Source organism: Passer montanus, unplaced genomic scaffold (assembly GCF_014805655.1).
Source record: "Passer montanus isolate IOZ18808 unplaced genomic scaffold, ASM1480565v1 scaffold14, whole genome shotgun sequence".
In the NCBI taxonomy this organism is placed as follows: domain Eukaryota; kingdom Metazoa; phylum Chordata; class Aves; order Passeriformes; family Passeridae; genus Passer; species Passer montanus.
The window spans coordinates 5,068,004-5,086,523 of NW_024360941.1; the positions used below are offsets into that span (position 1 = coordinate 5,068,004).

At 38.1% G+C, this 18,520-nt stretch overlaps 1 protein-coding gene across 2 annotated transcripts; it reads left to right on the top strand.

Annotated features, from left to right (window-relative positions):
• Positions 1–580: 580 nt before the first annotated feature.
• On the top strand, positions 581–16,928 carry TMA16 (translation machinery associated 16 homolog). Of its 2 annotated transcripts, XM_039700144.1 has the most exons (7): positions 1,146–1,273; positions 2,361–2,473; positions 9,079–9,116; positions 9,909–9,993; positions 10,451–10,599; positions 15,282–15,324; positions 16,689–16,928. In XM_039700144.1, exons 1-7 carry the CDS (start codon positions 1,271–1,273, stop codon positions 16,855–16,857), a joined length of 600 nt encoding a protein of 199 aa, XP_039556078.1. In that variant the 5' UTR covers positions 1,146–1,270; the 3' UTR covers positions 16,858–16,928. The 2 variants fall into 2 exon arrangements, with proteins under 2 accessions (XP_039556077.1, XP_039556078.1); XM_039700143.1 differs by lacking the exons at positions 9,079–9,116; positions 15,282–15,324 and having other exon boundaries at positions 581–1,273; positions 16,689–16,825.
• The last annotated feature ends 1,592 nt before the right edge of the window (positions 16,929–18,520 follow it).

Sequence of the window (18,520 nt, forward strand, 5' to 3'; positions counted from 1 at the left end):
TGCCTGACTTCCTTCACCATCCCTTGGTTAAATGTGAGCTGCTGGTCCCAAGCAGATTCGAACAGTATTATAACAGAGCTAATTTTTCATCTTCCATTTGTATTCATGAGTGGGTATATAGTTAAATTGTTTTCATTGACATTTTACCTTATTGCCTGACTTCCTTCACCATCCCTTGGTTAAATGTGAGCTGCTGGTCCCAAGCAGATTTGAACAGTATTATAACAGAGCTATTCCCCAGTTTGCTGCTATGATTCCTGTGCTGTCTGACAGCATAACTCCAAATCTATTTACTCGAATGGACTATTTAAAATTCCATGCTCAGTTTCCTGTCTGTGACTGCTCCATCCTAAATTATTAGATTAAAATCCAAAATTGCTACTGTCACTGCCATCTGTAGCAGTTCTGTAAACCTACGAAACAGTTTTATTGCAAGGACACAAACAGCTAATGTTCCAATATAAGCTGAATGAAGACTTTGCTTTAGATAATCCTCCTCTCCTTATATATATATTTAATAAAGACTTGCGGGCCTTGCTGTTTAGGGACGATCTTTAAAATTAATATGTTTCTTTATACATTAATGGGTTCAATAGATTTATCAGCACCTGAAGAGCAAGAAGTTCTAAGACCTAAAGATGCAGCTGAACAGTCACAAGCGCTTTTCCACAGGCCCGTGGTGTCGGTGCTGCGCTGCTCTGAGGTGTCACAGGAGCACTGCTGCCAGAAATGTGGTTTTTTCTGTTTTGTTGATGTCTGTGAGTCTGAGAGCTACACTCTCCGGCAACTTTAAGTTTTGATTTTGGACTTTCCAGAGGTTGTTTCTTTCTCTTACCAAGGGAAAGCCTGGTTTCCTCACACAGAATTTAACCTTTTTATTGACTTTGTTCCATTTTCTTCAGCTCAGCAAGGCTCCTTCTTCGCATGGGGAAGGATTGTGGGATTTCCCCATCATAATGATCACCAGGTTCTTGGACTACTTCTACTTTTTCTTTTATCTCAACCTCACGGGCAGCAGCAGCCCCATTAATTGCAGCTGCCAAAGCAATCACCATGCCGCTGCCAGGACATTACCCAGCACCCGATCAGGTCTCATTCCGGCCTGGCCCCCTCCGTGCCGTGAGGCCGCGCCTTCACCGCCCCGCCGGGAGCGCCGAGCCCCGGCCCGGCCCCCGCCCGGGTGCGGCGGAACGGGGCAGCCGCAGCACGGCCGCCGCGCCGGCGGAGCGCCCAGGCTGCTGCACCGCGCGCCGGAAGGAGCTCGCTCGCCATGGTGCGTGTGCTGGGCTGGGCATGGCGATGGGATTGGGAGTGGGGACAGGAGTAGGGGTAGGGGTGCGGGTGCGGCTCCCGCGGCCTGCGCTTCGGGGGACGCGGTGCTCCCTGCCCCTTCATTCCCTCCGGGAGCGGCCCCACCGCGTCCCTGGAGAGGCGAGCCCGCTGGCGGCCCTGTGGGCCGATACCGGCGGTGAGCCGGCCTCGCACATAAAACCTGCTGCAGTTCCTCCCGGGGGTTCGCGTCCCTCTGGGCCTTCCCGGCAGGGCGGGGGAGGCGGAGTGCCCCTCTGGAGCAGGTGGGATTTCCTGAGATTTCCCGAGGTGTTCAGAGTAGTTGTGTCTTTGACACCATCTCTGTTTTTCGCAGCCCTGAGCGCTGATGCTGTCGCAGAGAATTGGATGTGCTATAGTCCCCGTTTACTGATGGCCATTTATTGTGATGCAGGAAAGCCGCCTTGCTATAGGGTGTTTCTTTTGGGTGCAGTTAAATAGCACATTATTTTATAAAGCCATTCAGTTCTGTTCAAACATTTTCTTACCAGAAAGTAGCATAACATAGAGTAGTATTACCATGCTTTGGAAATTCCTGAGTGGTATTCCCTCTCGGTGCAGCATGAAGGGATAGAGAAGGAAAGCCTCTGGCTGCCCCCTGGTGTGAAGCATTCCAATGATCTCTGGAGAGGAACAAGAAAATAGCTTTTATTATATTGTTCAAATTACATAAGGCTTGTGTCAGAAACTGAGATAGGAGCTTTTATAGGGACATTTTTTTGCAGAGGTACAGAGAGCTAATATTAGTTTCCTAGCTGCAGAGTTCTGTGAAGCAGCTATTCTGACAGTAGTCACTAGGTAAGATGTACACAGCATTTCCTGTGCTCTAGTGGTTTTGTTACAGCATGTACTGGCTTCAAGTAATTTTGTTACTGAAGTGGGTGAAATTGATCACATGTTACTGAAAGTTGAGGGCTTTCTTAGATATCAGTGCATGACCTTTTCAGTCTTTACTGTGGTGTGTACTTCTGTCTTCCCTTTGATGTTTTACTCAGCCTTGTTAGTGCATAGTATCTTTGATGTCTTTTCAGCCAAAGTTACGAAAACCTCAAGGAGGGAAGCAAGAGAAAAAAGTTATCCATCCCTACAGCAGAAAAGCTGCACAGCTTGCAAGGGAAGTACACAAACAGGAAAAGAAAGAAAAGTAAGTTGACTGCAAAACCTCTGTGCAGATCAAAGAATAACATCACAAATGATACTTTTTATTTGTGGTAGGGGACATGGACTGTTGTGCTGATATAACCACAAGAAAACAGAAGGGCCTGTACAACTTAATACTGCTCTTGGGTCATGTGAAGTGACAGGTTTACATGCATTAAATCACCTTATACAAAGTGTAGTTCTGCTGCTTTACTTTGGGTGTTGTCATTACAAGTTAGATTTCTTGCCTTTCATAATCTGAATAGCACAATGCTGGTGATTTCACATGAAGGTGAGTCACCTAGTTTGGCTTTACTTCAAGTTCAGTAAGAATCCTGCTTAGGGCCTAGCTGCTTCTGCTGAAATGCTGACTTAATAGAAAAGAAAACCCAGAAACCTTCCTGCAGAAGACAGACTTCTGAATAAAACTGTTAATTCCTCTTTGGTGGTTTTGTGCTGTTCCATGGCCAGTTTGTTTTACTTCCCCCTCCCAGAGAGGGAAAAGACAGCTGGTGAAGACTGGCCTTTAAATTACATTGTTTCAGCTTGCTTGTTGTTATGCATAAATATGTTTATTTAGGAAGTTACTAAAGCTAGCTTAAAGCATTTTTGGTCTAAGTATAGTATAGCACTACATAAACTATATAATGCTGTATAAATTGTAGTGTCTGGATGGACCATGTGAGCTGAGCCCAAATACTCATTTGTCTGAAGGTGTTAAATTGGAAACTCCCGGTCCAGAGACTGTGCAGTTTTATTGTTGGGATTGATGCACAACCTTACGCACTGCAGTTGCACGGTTGCTTTCCCTGGAATGGGGGCCTTTGCTGCCACAGTGGGGTCATGTGCCCTCCAGCAGGGCTGCTGCAAGAATTCACAAGCAGCCAGTGTTGATTGGGCAGTTTCTTAATGTTTTCCCTGCTGTTTCATATTTTTTCTGTGCTCTCTGACTATTGATAATAAATTTTTATTGCAGATTATTTTCCCTACTGCTAAATTGACCACTTTGTCCCTTAGCTGTCTCACCTTGTGTCATAAAAACCACTCACAGCTCTTAATCACATAAGATTACTTAATCTTACTTGATTCCTAGTGCTTGCATTCATGACTTCACCTTATAGAAAAACATGCACAAGAAAACTTAGTGAGGGAGCAATACTTACTGGTTATTCATTATGACATGGCACACGTAAAGCTTTTAGTGACAGTCTGGTGTGGTTAGAGTTATACTGATATGGACAACAGTGCTGATGTTTCTGTTTGGAGTGCTACTTTTTCTTCCTCTTGCAAGAGCAAAAAGTTCAAGGGCCCTGCTGAAATTGAGATAGACAATATCCATTGCTTTTCCCTCATCCATCTAGGCAGTTGTTTCATCACAGAAGGCTATCAGGTTGGTCAAACGTGACTTACCTTTAGTGAGTCCATCTGACTGCTCCTGATCACCTCCTTGTCATGCATGTGGATAGAGATGGCCTCCAGAATGAGGTGCTCTGTTGCCTTTACCGTGATTTAGGTGGGGCTGACTGGCCAGTAGTTCCCTGGGTTCTTCTTGCCATCTTGGAAGACCAGGGTGACATTTGTTTTCTTCCTCCTCTCCTCATCTCCACAAGCTTTCAAAGATAATTGTGAGCAGTTTAGCCATGGTGTCAGCCAGCTTCCTTGGCACTCATGGATGCATCCTTCAGGGCTCATGGCTTTGTGGATGTCAAGCTTGCCTGGGTGTTCTCTAGCCCAATCCTCCTTGGCCAGGGGAAAGTCTTCCCTTCTGAGATCTCTTAACCCTGGTCAGAGATTCCTGAGGGCTGCTCTTGGCAGTGAAGGCCCATGCAAAGAAGGTGTTGGGTATTTCTGCCTCATCTCTCCTCTGTTGCCTCCTCAATTCAGTAAGATTTCTACATCAGCCTTAGTTTTCCTTTGGTCACTTGATGTATTTGAAGAAGCCCTATCCTTGCTATTTCAATCTAGGCTGATTGTAAAAGATGTAACCTTTCATTTTGCATAGGGAAGCCATTCCACCAAGAATAGTGTGTCAGTTTTTACCATCCACAGCATATTGTGATAGAAAAATGATCTTCTATTTTGTATCTGTATATCTTATAAATAAGATTTCTACATCTTACACTTCTGGGGCCTGAACAGTTAACTAACATTCTGTACTTTGTAGATAGATCACTTTTGTTGTGGTGTTCTACAAATCACTTGCATTAACAACATCCTCCAATTCTCTGTTTTCTATTTTCTATATTGTCTTGGCTTGAAGAGGAATTTAATTTGAAAGATATGAATAATGTTGATTTTTTTTCCCTTAGTGTTTTTAAAAGACTTGTTAAGAGTTCCAGTTTCTTTTGAATCTCTATCTAAACTATCAGCTTGGTAAATTCTCAGGATTTTTTTTTTAATATTTGGAATTAAATACATGTTGAACTTTTTATTGTAATTACTTAGCTTTCAGTTTCTGTAATATAATGGTGAGGCTTGGATTCATTTTGCATAGCTCTCAAAAAAGACAAGACAAATTTCTGATGCTGTGAATGGAGGAAAGCTTTCCACTCCTACACTCTTGGGAAAAAGAAATAGCTCACACCAGTTTTATTCTTCTGCATTGCTTCTGCAGGTCTATTAAATGTCTTTAAACAATTTTCCAAATTGCTTCTATTGAATGACTGCCCTGTTCTCTGGTGGAAGGTTAGTACATCATTTGGTGGTAAATAGAAGCTGCCTTGTAATCTCTACAGAATTTTCTTCCTTAGTCCTGTCCACAAATCTGGCATTTTTCTTACCATGCTTGTGATTGTGTAGAAGTTGTCTGAAGTATGAATACGACACAAAACTAGAAATGGAATTCTCAATGTGATCTGACTAGGTGTGAGTGAAGGGGATAATATCTCTGTACAGACTAGTGCATTTCTGCAGAATGGAAAAACTGGATTAGAGTATTCAGTGACTGTTGGAAGTCCATAGAGGTCATATGTTCTGTTTTTATTAAGCTGTGGATTTCCTTGCCAGAGGATGCTTTAATTGTGTGGTAATACGTTTTTGAACATACATAAATTTTATCTGTTGATTAGTACTTAACACAAAGGTGTAGGGTGTAGGAAACCCTTGAATGGTATGTTACTGGAGGGTGAGAATATTTATCTTTTATAGAAGTATCAATGTTTTTGGGTTAATGTGGTTTGTTTATTTTGTTTTGCTTGTTTTGGTTTGGCTGGGTTTTGTTGTTTTTTTCCTTTGGTGCTTGTCTGGAGACAGCATTCAGGACTGGAGACAGTTTAGGCTTCTATTTACTTATTAACTTTCCTATAAGATGGAGGGAAGGAAATATCTACTGTGAATGCTCCTGTTTATGTTATACAGAAAGGAAAATTGCATCAGGTTATGAGATGCATATTGCAGTATCTTGCCCAAACGAAATAGTAAAAAAGGGTAGAGATTATGCACAAGGAATTTGAGTATTTAAAATGCAGCATTGGGAAAAACGAGGGAGAAATTCTGCATTAAGTCACAGAAGTCTTTTATGGGCTCCAATGTCCAGTCTTCACTGCAAGCATTCGTAACGAAATATGACAGCAGTTATAAGTTTACTGTCCAGAAACTGTGTCTGCACTACAAAAGACCAATCTTAACCATAATAAGAGAGACAGACCAATTGCTTTTAGAAAATTGGCTACAATCTTAAATCATCTTGTTCACTTCAATTACACCTTTTTCTTGCCTGCATCCATCTCCTCTCAATTCTCTTCAAGGTCTAATGAGCAGCAAGAACTTCCAGGGTATTACTACCAGTTTATTCTCTCTTAATTTACATGTGAATTCTTATTCCTTTAGGCAGCTTGTTTGCTCTGTTAAATGATTACGTGGATGTTTTTGAGATAGCTTCTTCACTGCTTCACTGGCAGTAGTAGAACACTGACTTTTCTACACTTTAGGAAACCTGACCATAGTGGGAAATTAATGAAACTTCTGTAGTAGTGATATACTAACACCAGCCATGTTTTCCTACAACTGTAAAAATACCTATCTGGTTTTGGCACCTAAAGCTAATCTAGCTGTGAGGTTTTTTTTTTCTGTTTTTTCCCTCCTGAATCAAAATAGACCCTTTCTATTGTGCATGCACGATACATTTCTTAGTAGTCGGTGCATTTTCATTACAGATAAGCCAGTCTAATACTGACATGCTCCGAGATGTGACATCTAAGGAGTTTTTACAGTGATGGGGCATGAAGCAACCCTTTGGGAGTAAGCAATCTTAAAATGTCTCCTGGTAGAACTCTATGTGTTCTTTTTCTGAGGTTTTCTCCTGTTTAACTTCATAATCTCTCTTGACCCACTGTGCTTCTACTTGCATTGCATGTGGCAGTGGTGCTTTGTGACATACTATTGCAGATTTTTCATGAGGAACTGAAAAACTGTTAGCTTTTAAAATGATTTCTTTTGAAAAGCCTATCTTCATTTTCAGAGCCATAGATAGCATTTCTATTTGTGGATATTATCGGGGAAAAATACTGAGTTCGTAATTTGATTTGGAAAATACTTATTCATTGTTAGTATTTAGAGTAGAACAGTTGAATATAGTATCTGAGATAAAGAGCTGCTGAAGGAACATGTAGAATTTACCTTTAAAGTACCTAGTAAGCATCAAGAAAACAACTAATCATTCTTACTAATAATCAGTGTCTAAGCAGAGGATTTCTGGAAGGTGGGTGAAGAAGAACATCATCAGGAAACAAAAGCCTGCCACCAGGCTGTGTCCCTGGCCTTGCCTCCCCTTCCCCGAGCGAAAGCTATCACTCATTGTGTGGAAGGAGAGGAGAGGAAGTTTCTTTGACTCACCTGATTTGATTAGCCTCCCGGCTAATGCTATTGTCTTCTAGCAGTCACTGAGGTGAGGTTTTTATGAAAAGTACAATAAGGCAACATTAGAGACTATCATTCATTATTTCTCATACTGAAATTAGTTGTGTGCACCAAGAGACTGAAGGTTTTTTGTCCAGAAGAAAATGGTGGTTCTTTGCTGCTTTGATAAATAAATGACTTAGTGGCCCTCAGCAGGTGCAAATGGTAGTTTGTACTGTTTTAGAATGTAGATGTGTGAAATGATCTTGTTTAGGCAGCTTTCCCAGATGCCATGCCATTTTCTCTGTGGCAAAGCTTTCAAGACGGGCTCGTCTGGCAGTGCTGCCTTGCAGGGCTCCCAGCAGGAATTGCTGGTGTGGAGTCCACCGAGGGAAGTGTGTGTCCTTTTCTTGGATGCTGTTACCATCCAAAGGTCCCTGCTGAAAGTCCTCTGAGGATAAAAGCCTGCCCAGCTTTTATTGAAGGCTTCTTCTGCATATGCTGGGGTATCCATAGAAGTAAAAATTTCTATAATATGTTAGTGGAATTCTTAGCAGCTCACATATGCTGTGCATTTGCTTGTACATGGCTTTTAGAGAGTCTTCAGAGGATTAAGTACTTCTTGAAAAATCGAATAATTATTTCATAATGTAGGTTTGTGGACAAGTGACACAAGTGTGTTTGTCTCTGGAAAGTAAGGGTTTATCTTTTGATCCCACTTTTGTGGTAGGTAACAGACTTCTGTGCTCTGAGTTACTTCATGTAGCTCTAAAATGCTCATTAAATTTTACAGAGTAAAAGGAATTTAATAAAGGAGCACAATAGCTTTGAATTGTGATTAATTTTAGCATTATTTATTCTTTGTCAATTTAAGCATTTATTATTTCTTAATCCATTACCAATTTTCCTATTTAATAATAAGTCAATTTTATCAAAGGTCCTTGAATATATACACTGAATATTCTTCCAGTGAAAAATTTCATACTTACCCCAATAATGTCTTGTTTTCCTTTCTGGAAACAGTGGAACATTGCAACGTCCTTTGATGCACATCGTATCTGACACCTTCAGGACAAGAGTATGAGGCACAGGATTTCCTGCTAGAGAACTCCTCTTCTTTGAGAAATGCTAATTAGGATGAAAATTAATCCCAAATAGAACTGTATACTCACATTTCATAATGTACAGAAGGCTTTTGAATATTCTGCCAGAGATTCCAGTGGACTTAAAAGTACTGTGAGACGGAGTTGGGGAGTTTTTGAATGAAGTGGTTAATTTTGGTTTCTTAACATATTAACTTACTATTCAGTAAGCACAGGCTTTAATGATGACAAGTTTTAAGGTAACAGAATGTTATTTTTCACATTGCATGCTTGATTTGCTAGAATGCAGTGCAGTGAAGTCTCCCAACTCATTGAACATACCAGAAGAATATCAGGAATGCTTAAGAAAATTGTGACAATGCAGCTCTTTTGTGTAATTCCTTTTGTTGCACTCTGAGAAAAATGTTGTGTCTTTTTTCCTTCCAAGAAACTTTTTTGCTTAATAGGTAAACTGCACAAATTTCAGCTAGTAGTTTTACCAGAAAGTAGATCTTTTGGGTGAAACAGAAAAATATTTACATTATTTGGAATTTGTCAAATATTTCTATTTGAAATTATACGTGACTTTCATTATGACTGAAGAAAACCCCAAACTTTTTGAGAATAAAATTAAGGTTGTTGTTTATATGGTACTCATTCCTGGCTAACACATCTGGTTTTTCTCTGCTAGGTTGAAGACTGACAAAGCTTTGCGTTTAAGTATTATTGGTAAGCAGAAACTTCTATTACTGACCACAGTATTCAGTTTCTTAGTAGACATTCAAAGTTTTACCAACTTTTTAGATGTCCAGTTAGAGCTTCTTCTTCTATGATCTGATTCTGTAGTCTTCAAATAGACTTTGTTGAAATACTGAAATACCTGATATGCCACTTAATATATACAGGATTGAATTTGGGGCTGAGCATAGCTCATCTTTAGTCAGTGTACACAACAGCAGGGCAATATAGACTAAACAAGTGTTTTGTACATCTGTACACATATTTATTGTATTTGGTCTCCAAGCTCTTTATAACTGCTTGTTAAAAGAAGATGATATATGTAGCTTAAAAGACACATTGTGTTAGCAAGTAAATTCAAACTTGGAGACACAACCTGGAATATTTTTCTCTTCCATATGATTGATCCTGCAGCTTTTCAATTTAATCTGTTTAAAAACAGATGTGACGATCAGAACTCTTACTCAGCCACTGTGTTGGTTTTTTCCTCCTTTCTAAGTTTTCTTCCTAAGTAATTGATATAGTGATATTTTAGTTAATTTCCAGTAAAACAAAGCAAGCCTAACATCTTTTTTTTTTCATGTAAGGGAGGTGTAAAATAAATCTGAAAAGATGTGGAAATGTTTATATTACAGCGGCCTTCATACCTGGTGCCCACAGTATCAGAGTCTGTGATGCCATTCAAAAAGGAGGGGGGGGGGCATTTAAAAACTTTGAGAAACTTTAATATGTATTGATGCTACAGTGGTGGTGTAACCATTAATATTAAGTTTATTTTTGCAGGAGAAAAACTGCAATGGTTTCAAAGTCACCTTGATCCCAGTAAAATCGAGTACACAAAGAAGGAAGCTGGTGAACTAATTGAAAAGTAAGACTGGTGTTAAAAACAAGATCAAAAAGCTTGACTTGTCTTTAAAAATAATGTGATGATGACTCAGAGGAGGACTTTTATATATTGGTAATTATAATATCAAGTAGTTGATATTTTGTTGCCAGTGACAAATATTGAGAGATGTATATAGTCATACTAGAATTATTCAAATAATTAATTTTGTAGTTTGGGGTTTTTTTTAATTATTGAAGTATATCCCTAGTTTTGTAGTGTGTGGAGGACTTTAAATGGTTTAGACAGTAGTAATCATATGAATTTGCTTGTTGGGTTATTCTGTGACACCTGAACACTCAGATTTCATACTACTTACTCCTTGAGTCTCCAATAAATAAAGAAAATAAATACAATTAGTAAACTAATTTATCACAGTAAATCTGTTTTGCAATTATTTCGTATGACTGCATCAAGCTTTTATGCATTTTATTTCTTTCAGTTATATGTGTCGATTTAATGCTGAATTGGAGCAGATTGAATTACAAAACAGTATTAAAGGCAGACAAGGAAGACAGCATGGTTCACGGGAAACTGTCATCAAGCAGACAATAGAACGTGAAAGACAACTCTATGAGGGCTATGGAATAGGTATGTAAAAGTATTGGAAAGAATTCGGTCCTCACACCTGCTCACAAGGCCAGAATCCAAGCAAACTATCTAAGCATTGTCCTTATTTTTCTCTTTAAATAAATTACCTAAGTGCTAGGTGCTTGTGCCTTGCAGTTTTTTGGGAGGAGGGCCATGGTGAAGAAAAGGAGAAAAAAACATGGTGGAGATCTGACTCATACATTCTACTTTTGCCTTCCTTTGTGCATCTTTGCTACTAGTGTCTTGTCAGTGCAGGCATATATAACCTATTGTTATATAACAATAATGAGCTTTTAATGCACCTGCTTTGAATTCTGTACAGCAGCTGGTTGGACCTTAATTTGATGGCTGGAACTAGGTTGAAGGGAAGCAGCAATAGTTTGGTGAAATAAGAAAGACAAAGAGATAATTAAAGTACAAGAAGCAAAGAGTTGTTTGGGGATAGTCAAGATAAGCAGTGAAGTGTTTGTATTTTGCTTTAACCAATAATGTACAGGTTGAAGCTGAGTGGTTAACTTGGCATTAATGTTAAAGTATAATCCACACATAATTGATCCTTCTAATAGTAAAATATGTTGTGGAAAATATGAAAAATCTACAGTATTCTGTAATTAGGATTCAAAGCAGAGCAAGGTTTGGGTTGTGTGTCATATTCCCTGGTCCCATAGCTGTTCCAGCTATGTTCCCTCCCAGCTCCTTGTGCCCCCTCAGCCTCCTCACTGGAGGGCTGGGGTGAGAAGCAGAAAGAGTCTTACCTGTGCAAGCCCAGCTCAGGAATAATGAAAACATCCTGGTTTTATCAACACCATTTCCAGCTAATCTAAAATGCAGCCCTGTACTAACTATAGTGAAAAAAATTAACTCTACCCTGTCCAAAATCAGCACACCCTGATATGTATTGTACAAACCAAGAAATTTAATGACTTTAAAATTTGCCAGTGCAGCCAGCAGAGGAATTTAAGAATGTCTGTATGACTTCATGCATCATCTTTGATGTCTTAGAAGAAGGGGGAAAATGTCATAGGAAAATCGACTCTGTGATTGTCTTTAGCTTAATTGTAGAATGTATTCCTTTTGGGTTTTGCTTTTAAATTTTAGTTCTTTTTGTTTTTATTGCTTTTTAGAAAGCGGACAGAAAAGGCAGTAAAGCTAGAGAAAAAGATGTCAAAAGCACAAGCACAACATAAAAATAATGAAGAAGCTAGAAATATTGTAGGCAAAATTTGAGGTTATTATAGAATTAGTAAGTAAAGCATTCAGAGAGCACAGTGCAACTTCACATATTGAATACACTTTCATTCATTATTTGTTATCACAGCTGCTGCAGGTTTTGCTCTCTGTCTAGGACAGTGTTCATTCAGAGAAAATAGTTGCTGCTAAGTACTATAGCAACTAAATACTGTAATTAGAGATTGGGCATAAATGGAAATCAGCTGGAAACAGTGCTTTTATGCCTCTAGCTCATTATTAATCCTAGAAGCTTTAGTGAGTGGAGCTTTTATAACTGACTTAGATTTGTTGGGTTTTTTCCCCTTCTGTTCTTGAATTCAGTTATTTCTTGTATGCATGTGCATTTGCTATGAAGAGACTGCATAACATGTATTCTTTTCCTTTAGGGAAGTCTACTAAAATTTGATGTAGTCTATTTATATCATAGGATCAATTAGGCTGGAAAAGACTTCCAAGGTCATTAAATCCAACCTTTGACCAAACACCACCATGTCAGCTAGACCATAGCACTAAGTGCCACATCCAGTCATTTCTTGAACACTCTCCAGGCTGCTGATTCCTCCGTCGTTTCCTTGGGCAGCTCATTCTGATGCTTAACCACCCTTTAAGTGAAAAACATCTGTCCTGACATCCAACATGAACCTTCCCTGCGTGTAGCTTGAGGGCATTTCCTCTTGTCCTGTCAAGGATATATGTAAATGAAAAACTAGCCCTTTACAAAATGTAAGGATTTGTTTACAAAAGTGGTAGACATCCCGAAATACAGTAAATTTTAGTCTTTTTTTAGAGAAACTAGCTATACAGGGAACATTATCAGTGATGATGTTGAGGTTTAGCAGCTCCTTGTCACTTGCTCCTTAAAATATATCTACACTAGTTTCACTGCAGTTTTCTTCCTCATGTTTTCATTTTTGTGTATTTGGGTTTTCTGTTTAATCTGGTCTTACATGTTTATAGCAAAGCTATTGAAAGGCAATGCTAGATACTTATTTATTTATTTGTAACCCAGAGTTAGTATGCATTCAGTGGAAAAGCATCATAATTATTTCATTCGAACATCATCCATTTTTGATTATTCACTTCTAATTACCTTGCATGTTCTGTCAGATGCAGAATACTAATCTTGGGGGAAAGTCGCTTTTAAAACTAAATACACTAGTTTTATTAATTAGTTCTGCAGGCTTCACATTACAGGGAAATCAATTTAATTCGGATGAAAGCTGTATCATTTCCACTTATCTGCTAATGTAACTTCTGTACTAATCGTTAGCTGCTGTTTTCTGTAGTGATCATTATTGTATAACCAAATAATTTTTTGCATAAAGAGCATCTACAGTTTCATACTTTTTAACAGGCTGTTTGTTCATCCTCAAAAGAAAGAAAAGTAAAACTATCTGAAAGGGTCAGAAACATTAAAAAATGTTTACTTACCTCCTTCACTGCTGTTTTGCTAAACGCATAAATTGTTGAATACTTTGTCTTAGAAATGCCAGACAATAAACTACTCCCCAAAATTCTGTCTTCATTTCATTCCCACTAATTCTTGTTCCATATTTCTCTCTTATATTTTCTTCTTTTGTTCAGAAAAACATGCTCCTATGACTTAACATTTTAAAGCAAATGAAGTTCACAAGTAGCAGCAAAAACCATGACATTGGTTCATGCTAAGGAGATGCAGCTGAGTTATACAAGTGTTACTGATCCAGCATAATTTAGAAAATCAGTTACTGTGCAGTATATAATTACTTTATTTCTACACACAGCTCTATTAATCTTGCAACTCAGTAGTTTTTATTGTGTAACATATTGTAAACACACATGTAACCGTAGCTTAAAAATTTTGCCACTGCCAAAGCAGTAAACATGAATTCTGTGCCAAATCTTGATTTGTCACAGAATCTTCTCTCAGAATGCCTGCTTTCTCATGATGTTGGTGAGCCCTGATTGATAGGCTAGATAAAACTGTTAGAATATTCTCTTTGGAAAAGGTCTGCTTAACTTAAACCCATTAAATGTTTTCCAAAAAAAAAGGAAAACAAATGAAAGGGCTTAATTTGAAAGCCTTGTCATGTAGTCCTGGTTTGTCTGACAAGAACACTAAACTATGTTGAATCAGTGCTTTTATCAAAGGGAAAAATACAAATCTCAGCATGGTGCCCCTTCTGCCAAACTCACTGTTTACATCACTACATGCACTACTGGGGAAACAGAGTAGCACTGATTGCTCTTTGTAAAATACCTGGGAGAAGGGAAGAAGAACTTTGCCTTGTTGGGAGCTGGGGTGTTCTAGTGTTTGGCACTGTGCTGCCATGAGTGCAGCTCAAGAGACTGCAAAGAAAGCAAGAGCAACCATGGCTTTGTTTCAAAGCTCTATTGGGAAGGAAGGACCTAATGTGGCATGGATATTTGGCATGGATTGTGGCATGGACCCAAAGAATCAGCAGACCAAAGAAGCATTAGGTAAATGTTTCTTTGCCTTGCTCAGCTGTGAGCAGTATCACCTCATCTGTTTACTGAGGAGCAGTCTGCAGAAATCACTGTAATTGTTACCAAAATATTTCACATATATTATTGTTCTTCAGTTGGTAACTTCATAGCCAAGTGTGAAAGGAAGGAATGGTCTTCTGAATAGTTAGGACTGTCTGGCCACAAAGATAAATGGCACAAGTATCATCATGCTATGTTTTGTAGTAGCAAAATCAGTATGATTTTATTTAGTATGATTTTATTTATTACGGTATGATTTTATTAGTATTATTTTATTTATTACTGTAAAACTTGAGGAAATTTATAGGTGAACAAAAGTAGAACTGTTTTCAAGGACAGTATAAAAGTTGCTGAATTGTCACAATTTTAAGAGCTAAAATAAAGTGGATTTAATTTAGAAAGGTAGAAAACATCTGTCTTGTTGAGAAGCCTGCTGGCTGTGAAATCTGTACAATTCATAGACAGTAATGAGGTGTTTTATACAGTGGGAAGATGTCAAGGCTCCTAAGGTATAAATTTCCATAAATTAGTAGTAATTTTAAAAACAGGTTCCTTGTAACACTGCAGGACTGACCAAGAAAAGAATGACACAGAAGGGAGGCAAAGCAGCTTTGGCATCCTATGTAAAATCTGCCTAAATTTATAATTTATGCTCTAGTAGGAAGATTTTGGCTACTTCTTAAGGAAAAAAGCTAAACGGTCTGTTCTACAGGTCTCAATACAAAACATTTGCCTTCCTTTTTACTAGCAAAGGTAATACAGATATGTATTATTGGTTTATTTACTTGTATTATTATTATTTATTATTTGTTTATATGTATGGTAGGTTTCTTTTAGAACAGTCTGACTGCAGTGGAAAGGATGCATGTAGCCATTTTGGTTAGAGGCCATTTAGCTCATATTTGAAATGAGACTCACTTGAATAATGTAACACATCTAACAGAATTTAATTTCTTTCCTATTAGAAATCCCAGACATTATGAACAGAAAGCATCTTAAATTTTTCAGGTAGGTTTTTTGTTATCTCTAATAATCTGCTTATGCAAAATAGTGTTTCTGAAGTTCACACCTGTTGTATGTCTAGTCTCATAAAAAAAAGGAACTTATGCAAAACTGCCAAGGAATTTGTCATTTGAAAGAGCACAGTAGGTATGGCACTGCTATTTTGGCCTTTCTTAGTTGTTACAAGCTGAACACCTGTGCCAGTTATTAGAACATTGGAGGATTATAGATTTGACAGTTAGAATTCCATTTCTGTAACTTAAGTAGCTTTTTTGCTCAATATTCTTAAATAATATTTTACCTAAAATTCTGACTTGGGCTGTTCGTAGTAGTTGGTATGTGTGTATATACTAGCTGAAAATCTTAAATGAATTTACAACGTGCATCCAGTTAAAAGATCTGGGAGCTTTGAAACTTGCTGCTGGCTCATTTGGGCCAGCATGTTGGTATGTCCTGGTAGTAGATTGGGTGAGCATTTTTGCTGACAGCTCTATCAAGTGAAATACTTTAAAGGAATAAAAAACCCCAACAACTCAGGAATGCTTATGTTGCAAGGAATGCTATATCACTGACTTGCAGGGATGGTATGTAGCCACAAGTCATATTTACAGGATGTTGGAATAAAGCCAGAAATTCCAAAGAGAGACTGCTCTATTTATAAATTTGCAACTGACTTCTTAAACAGGGACATCAGATAGAAGTAAAGGAAAAACATATCTTATTATTGGCAGATACTGTCTTTGCCCTTGAGAAAAATTATCCATAAAGTGCACTTACTATAATCAAGAAAGCATTCTATTGAGTGAGTACTGGGTTTGACTTATATTTAAAACAACCCGTTTTCCTTCATGCAGCCTTTTGAAATAATACACTCACCATGTGTATTAATGTTTACTAACCCTTTATGTTCTCTTGAAGTCAGGCATACAAGTTAACATTAACCATAAATGACCAGGGACTTACGTACATGTGATGTCACATATGCAAATCAAGCATCCAGATGAAGAAAGTCTTCTGACCTTATTTTCTCTTGCTTACCAGACTGCAAGTTGAATAAGATAAACCTAAAAGCAGGTGGCCAAAAGTAACTGAGGGTACAATAAGTCTGTGGGAATTAAATGAATCATATATTTTTGTTTCAGAATATCACATCTGAAAGTACTTTTTTCTTCACAGAGAAATGACAGCTTCTGTAGTGTACAAAATCAGGTGAAATCTTTGTTGCTGATTCATGCCACAGTGGGACAGAGAATTACTTAGAAAAGCAGCCTCACTTGAGTTAGCATCTTCTGAGGAAATGTGAATTAACTCTGCCATTACTTCCTTTCTATTGCTAACTGGTTTTCATTACCTATTTTTTGTCTTTTAAGAGAATGGGATGGTGATCTGAGGAAACTGCCAAACATCAAAATGAAAAAGCTCTCTGCTAGGGATGCTGCCTGCAGTCTCCCTGAGGTGACAGATGCAGAAGCAAAAGAAGATTTGAATGAAGAAGAGGTGGGCGCTGATGAGCACCAGCTGATGCAAGAGCTGAAATAGTGAAGGGAATTGTAAGAAATCTATTTTAATTTTCACTGGAAACAAAAATAAAATTTAACTATATTTCTAAAGGCTTTGTTAGTTCCTTTTTTATTATCTGTTTACCTACAGTGAAGAGTAAACAAGGTTACTGGATAAAGCTGTATATTACTGAATAAATTTTTTTTACTATAAAGAAATAATTATAACCTTAACCATGTAAGTTTATGTCTTGAAATCCCCTGACTAGCTAAGTACCTTTTCTGTCTAGATTCAGACTGGAATACTTGGTGGTCAGAAATCCTTACCTTTTTGTGGTAACTGCAGTAATCTGTTAAACATGAGGAACTCTTCTCTTTGTACTTTTTCTTTGAGAATCTGTGTCAGGATCATAGAGATCTGGAAATGTTCAATAAGATACTGAGTATTTTATGTTTTGTCAAGAGAATTTGAAAGAGTTACTGTCCTCAGCAATCTGTATTACAGAATTCAGATAAAAAGCCAATCAAAGTCCCTGCAGTCTGTTTTTAAATATATCTTAGTCCATATTTTTTCTCTAACCCTTTTGTTGAGAATTGAATTGAAGCCGCTCAGGACTTTTCAATAGTAGGCTTGCTTTATGAAGCAACTCTTTAGATGCTTTTAAATGTGTCTTTCAGGAAAGTTTTTAGCAGATTATCACTTTAAAAACTGTAAAATGAATAAAAGAAGGAAAAAGGGCAAGGGCAGAATTTGGGATAATTTCACAGCAGGCGTTAAGTGGGACATCTCAGTGCATGATAAGTTGTCTGGGCACAGAAGTCACAGTTCAGCTGAACTGTTTGTACACATGGCAGTAGTCACAGCTCAAATGCCTGTTAATTATGTGGAAATTATTATTCCTGGTGGATGATCTTTCTAGTACATGATCCCTAGTACACTTCTGTGTGCTAAACAGTCAAGTCTTTGTCATAGTAAATAGTTATGTGGGTATCTTAGAATTCTTTTACAGACATCCAGGTATGTATTTTCATAGCTGTGCAGCAAGAGTTACTGATGAATGTTAAATCTTCCCTCTTTACTAATAGGCTTGTTCTATCCTTTCATGTTGTAGGAAACCAATCTGTGTAGGTTATATAGAGCTAACAGCTGTCCTCCTTAAATTATTCTAAAGAAGAAACCTGAATAAATTTTAGCAGACCTGGAGTATGGCTGGGTAATGTAATTCATCTTCACGTGGACTGCAAGTCTTAAACCTGGCTAGAGGTCTTGGCCTCTGACACCAGGCACATCTCCAGGCTATCTCATCACTGCTTTGTGTTTGAGAGATCAGTGTACTGGAGTTCATGGCAGGCCTTTGGTATTTTTATATCTTTGTTAAATTGAGCGGTGTGGTTGTGATTTATAAAACTTGAGGTGGTAAACTGGTAGAAGCTGAGCCAGAATAATTGGATTGAACTAAACTTGTGTATATGGTTGTTTCAGTGCCTTGACAGATTTTGCCTTTTGGAAATTCATTTTGAAGTTTTGCTTGTATACAAAGTCTGAGGTTTGAAATTGCAAGTAGAAACACTGAGTCACTTTCCCATGACACTGTGTAAAATATGGAAGGAAAATGAGCAGATAACTCAGTAACTGGGAGGTGTCACAGTAATTACAGTATATTAGGCTGACATCCTGGTGAGTGCTTCAAAAAGATTGTCAT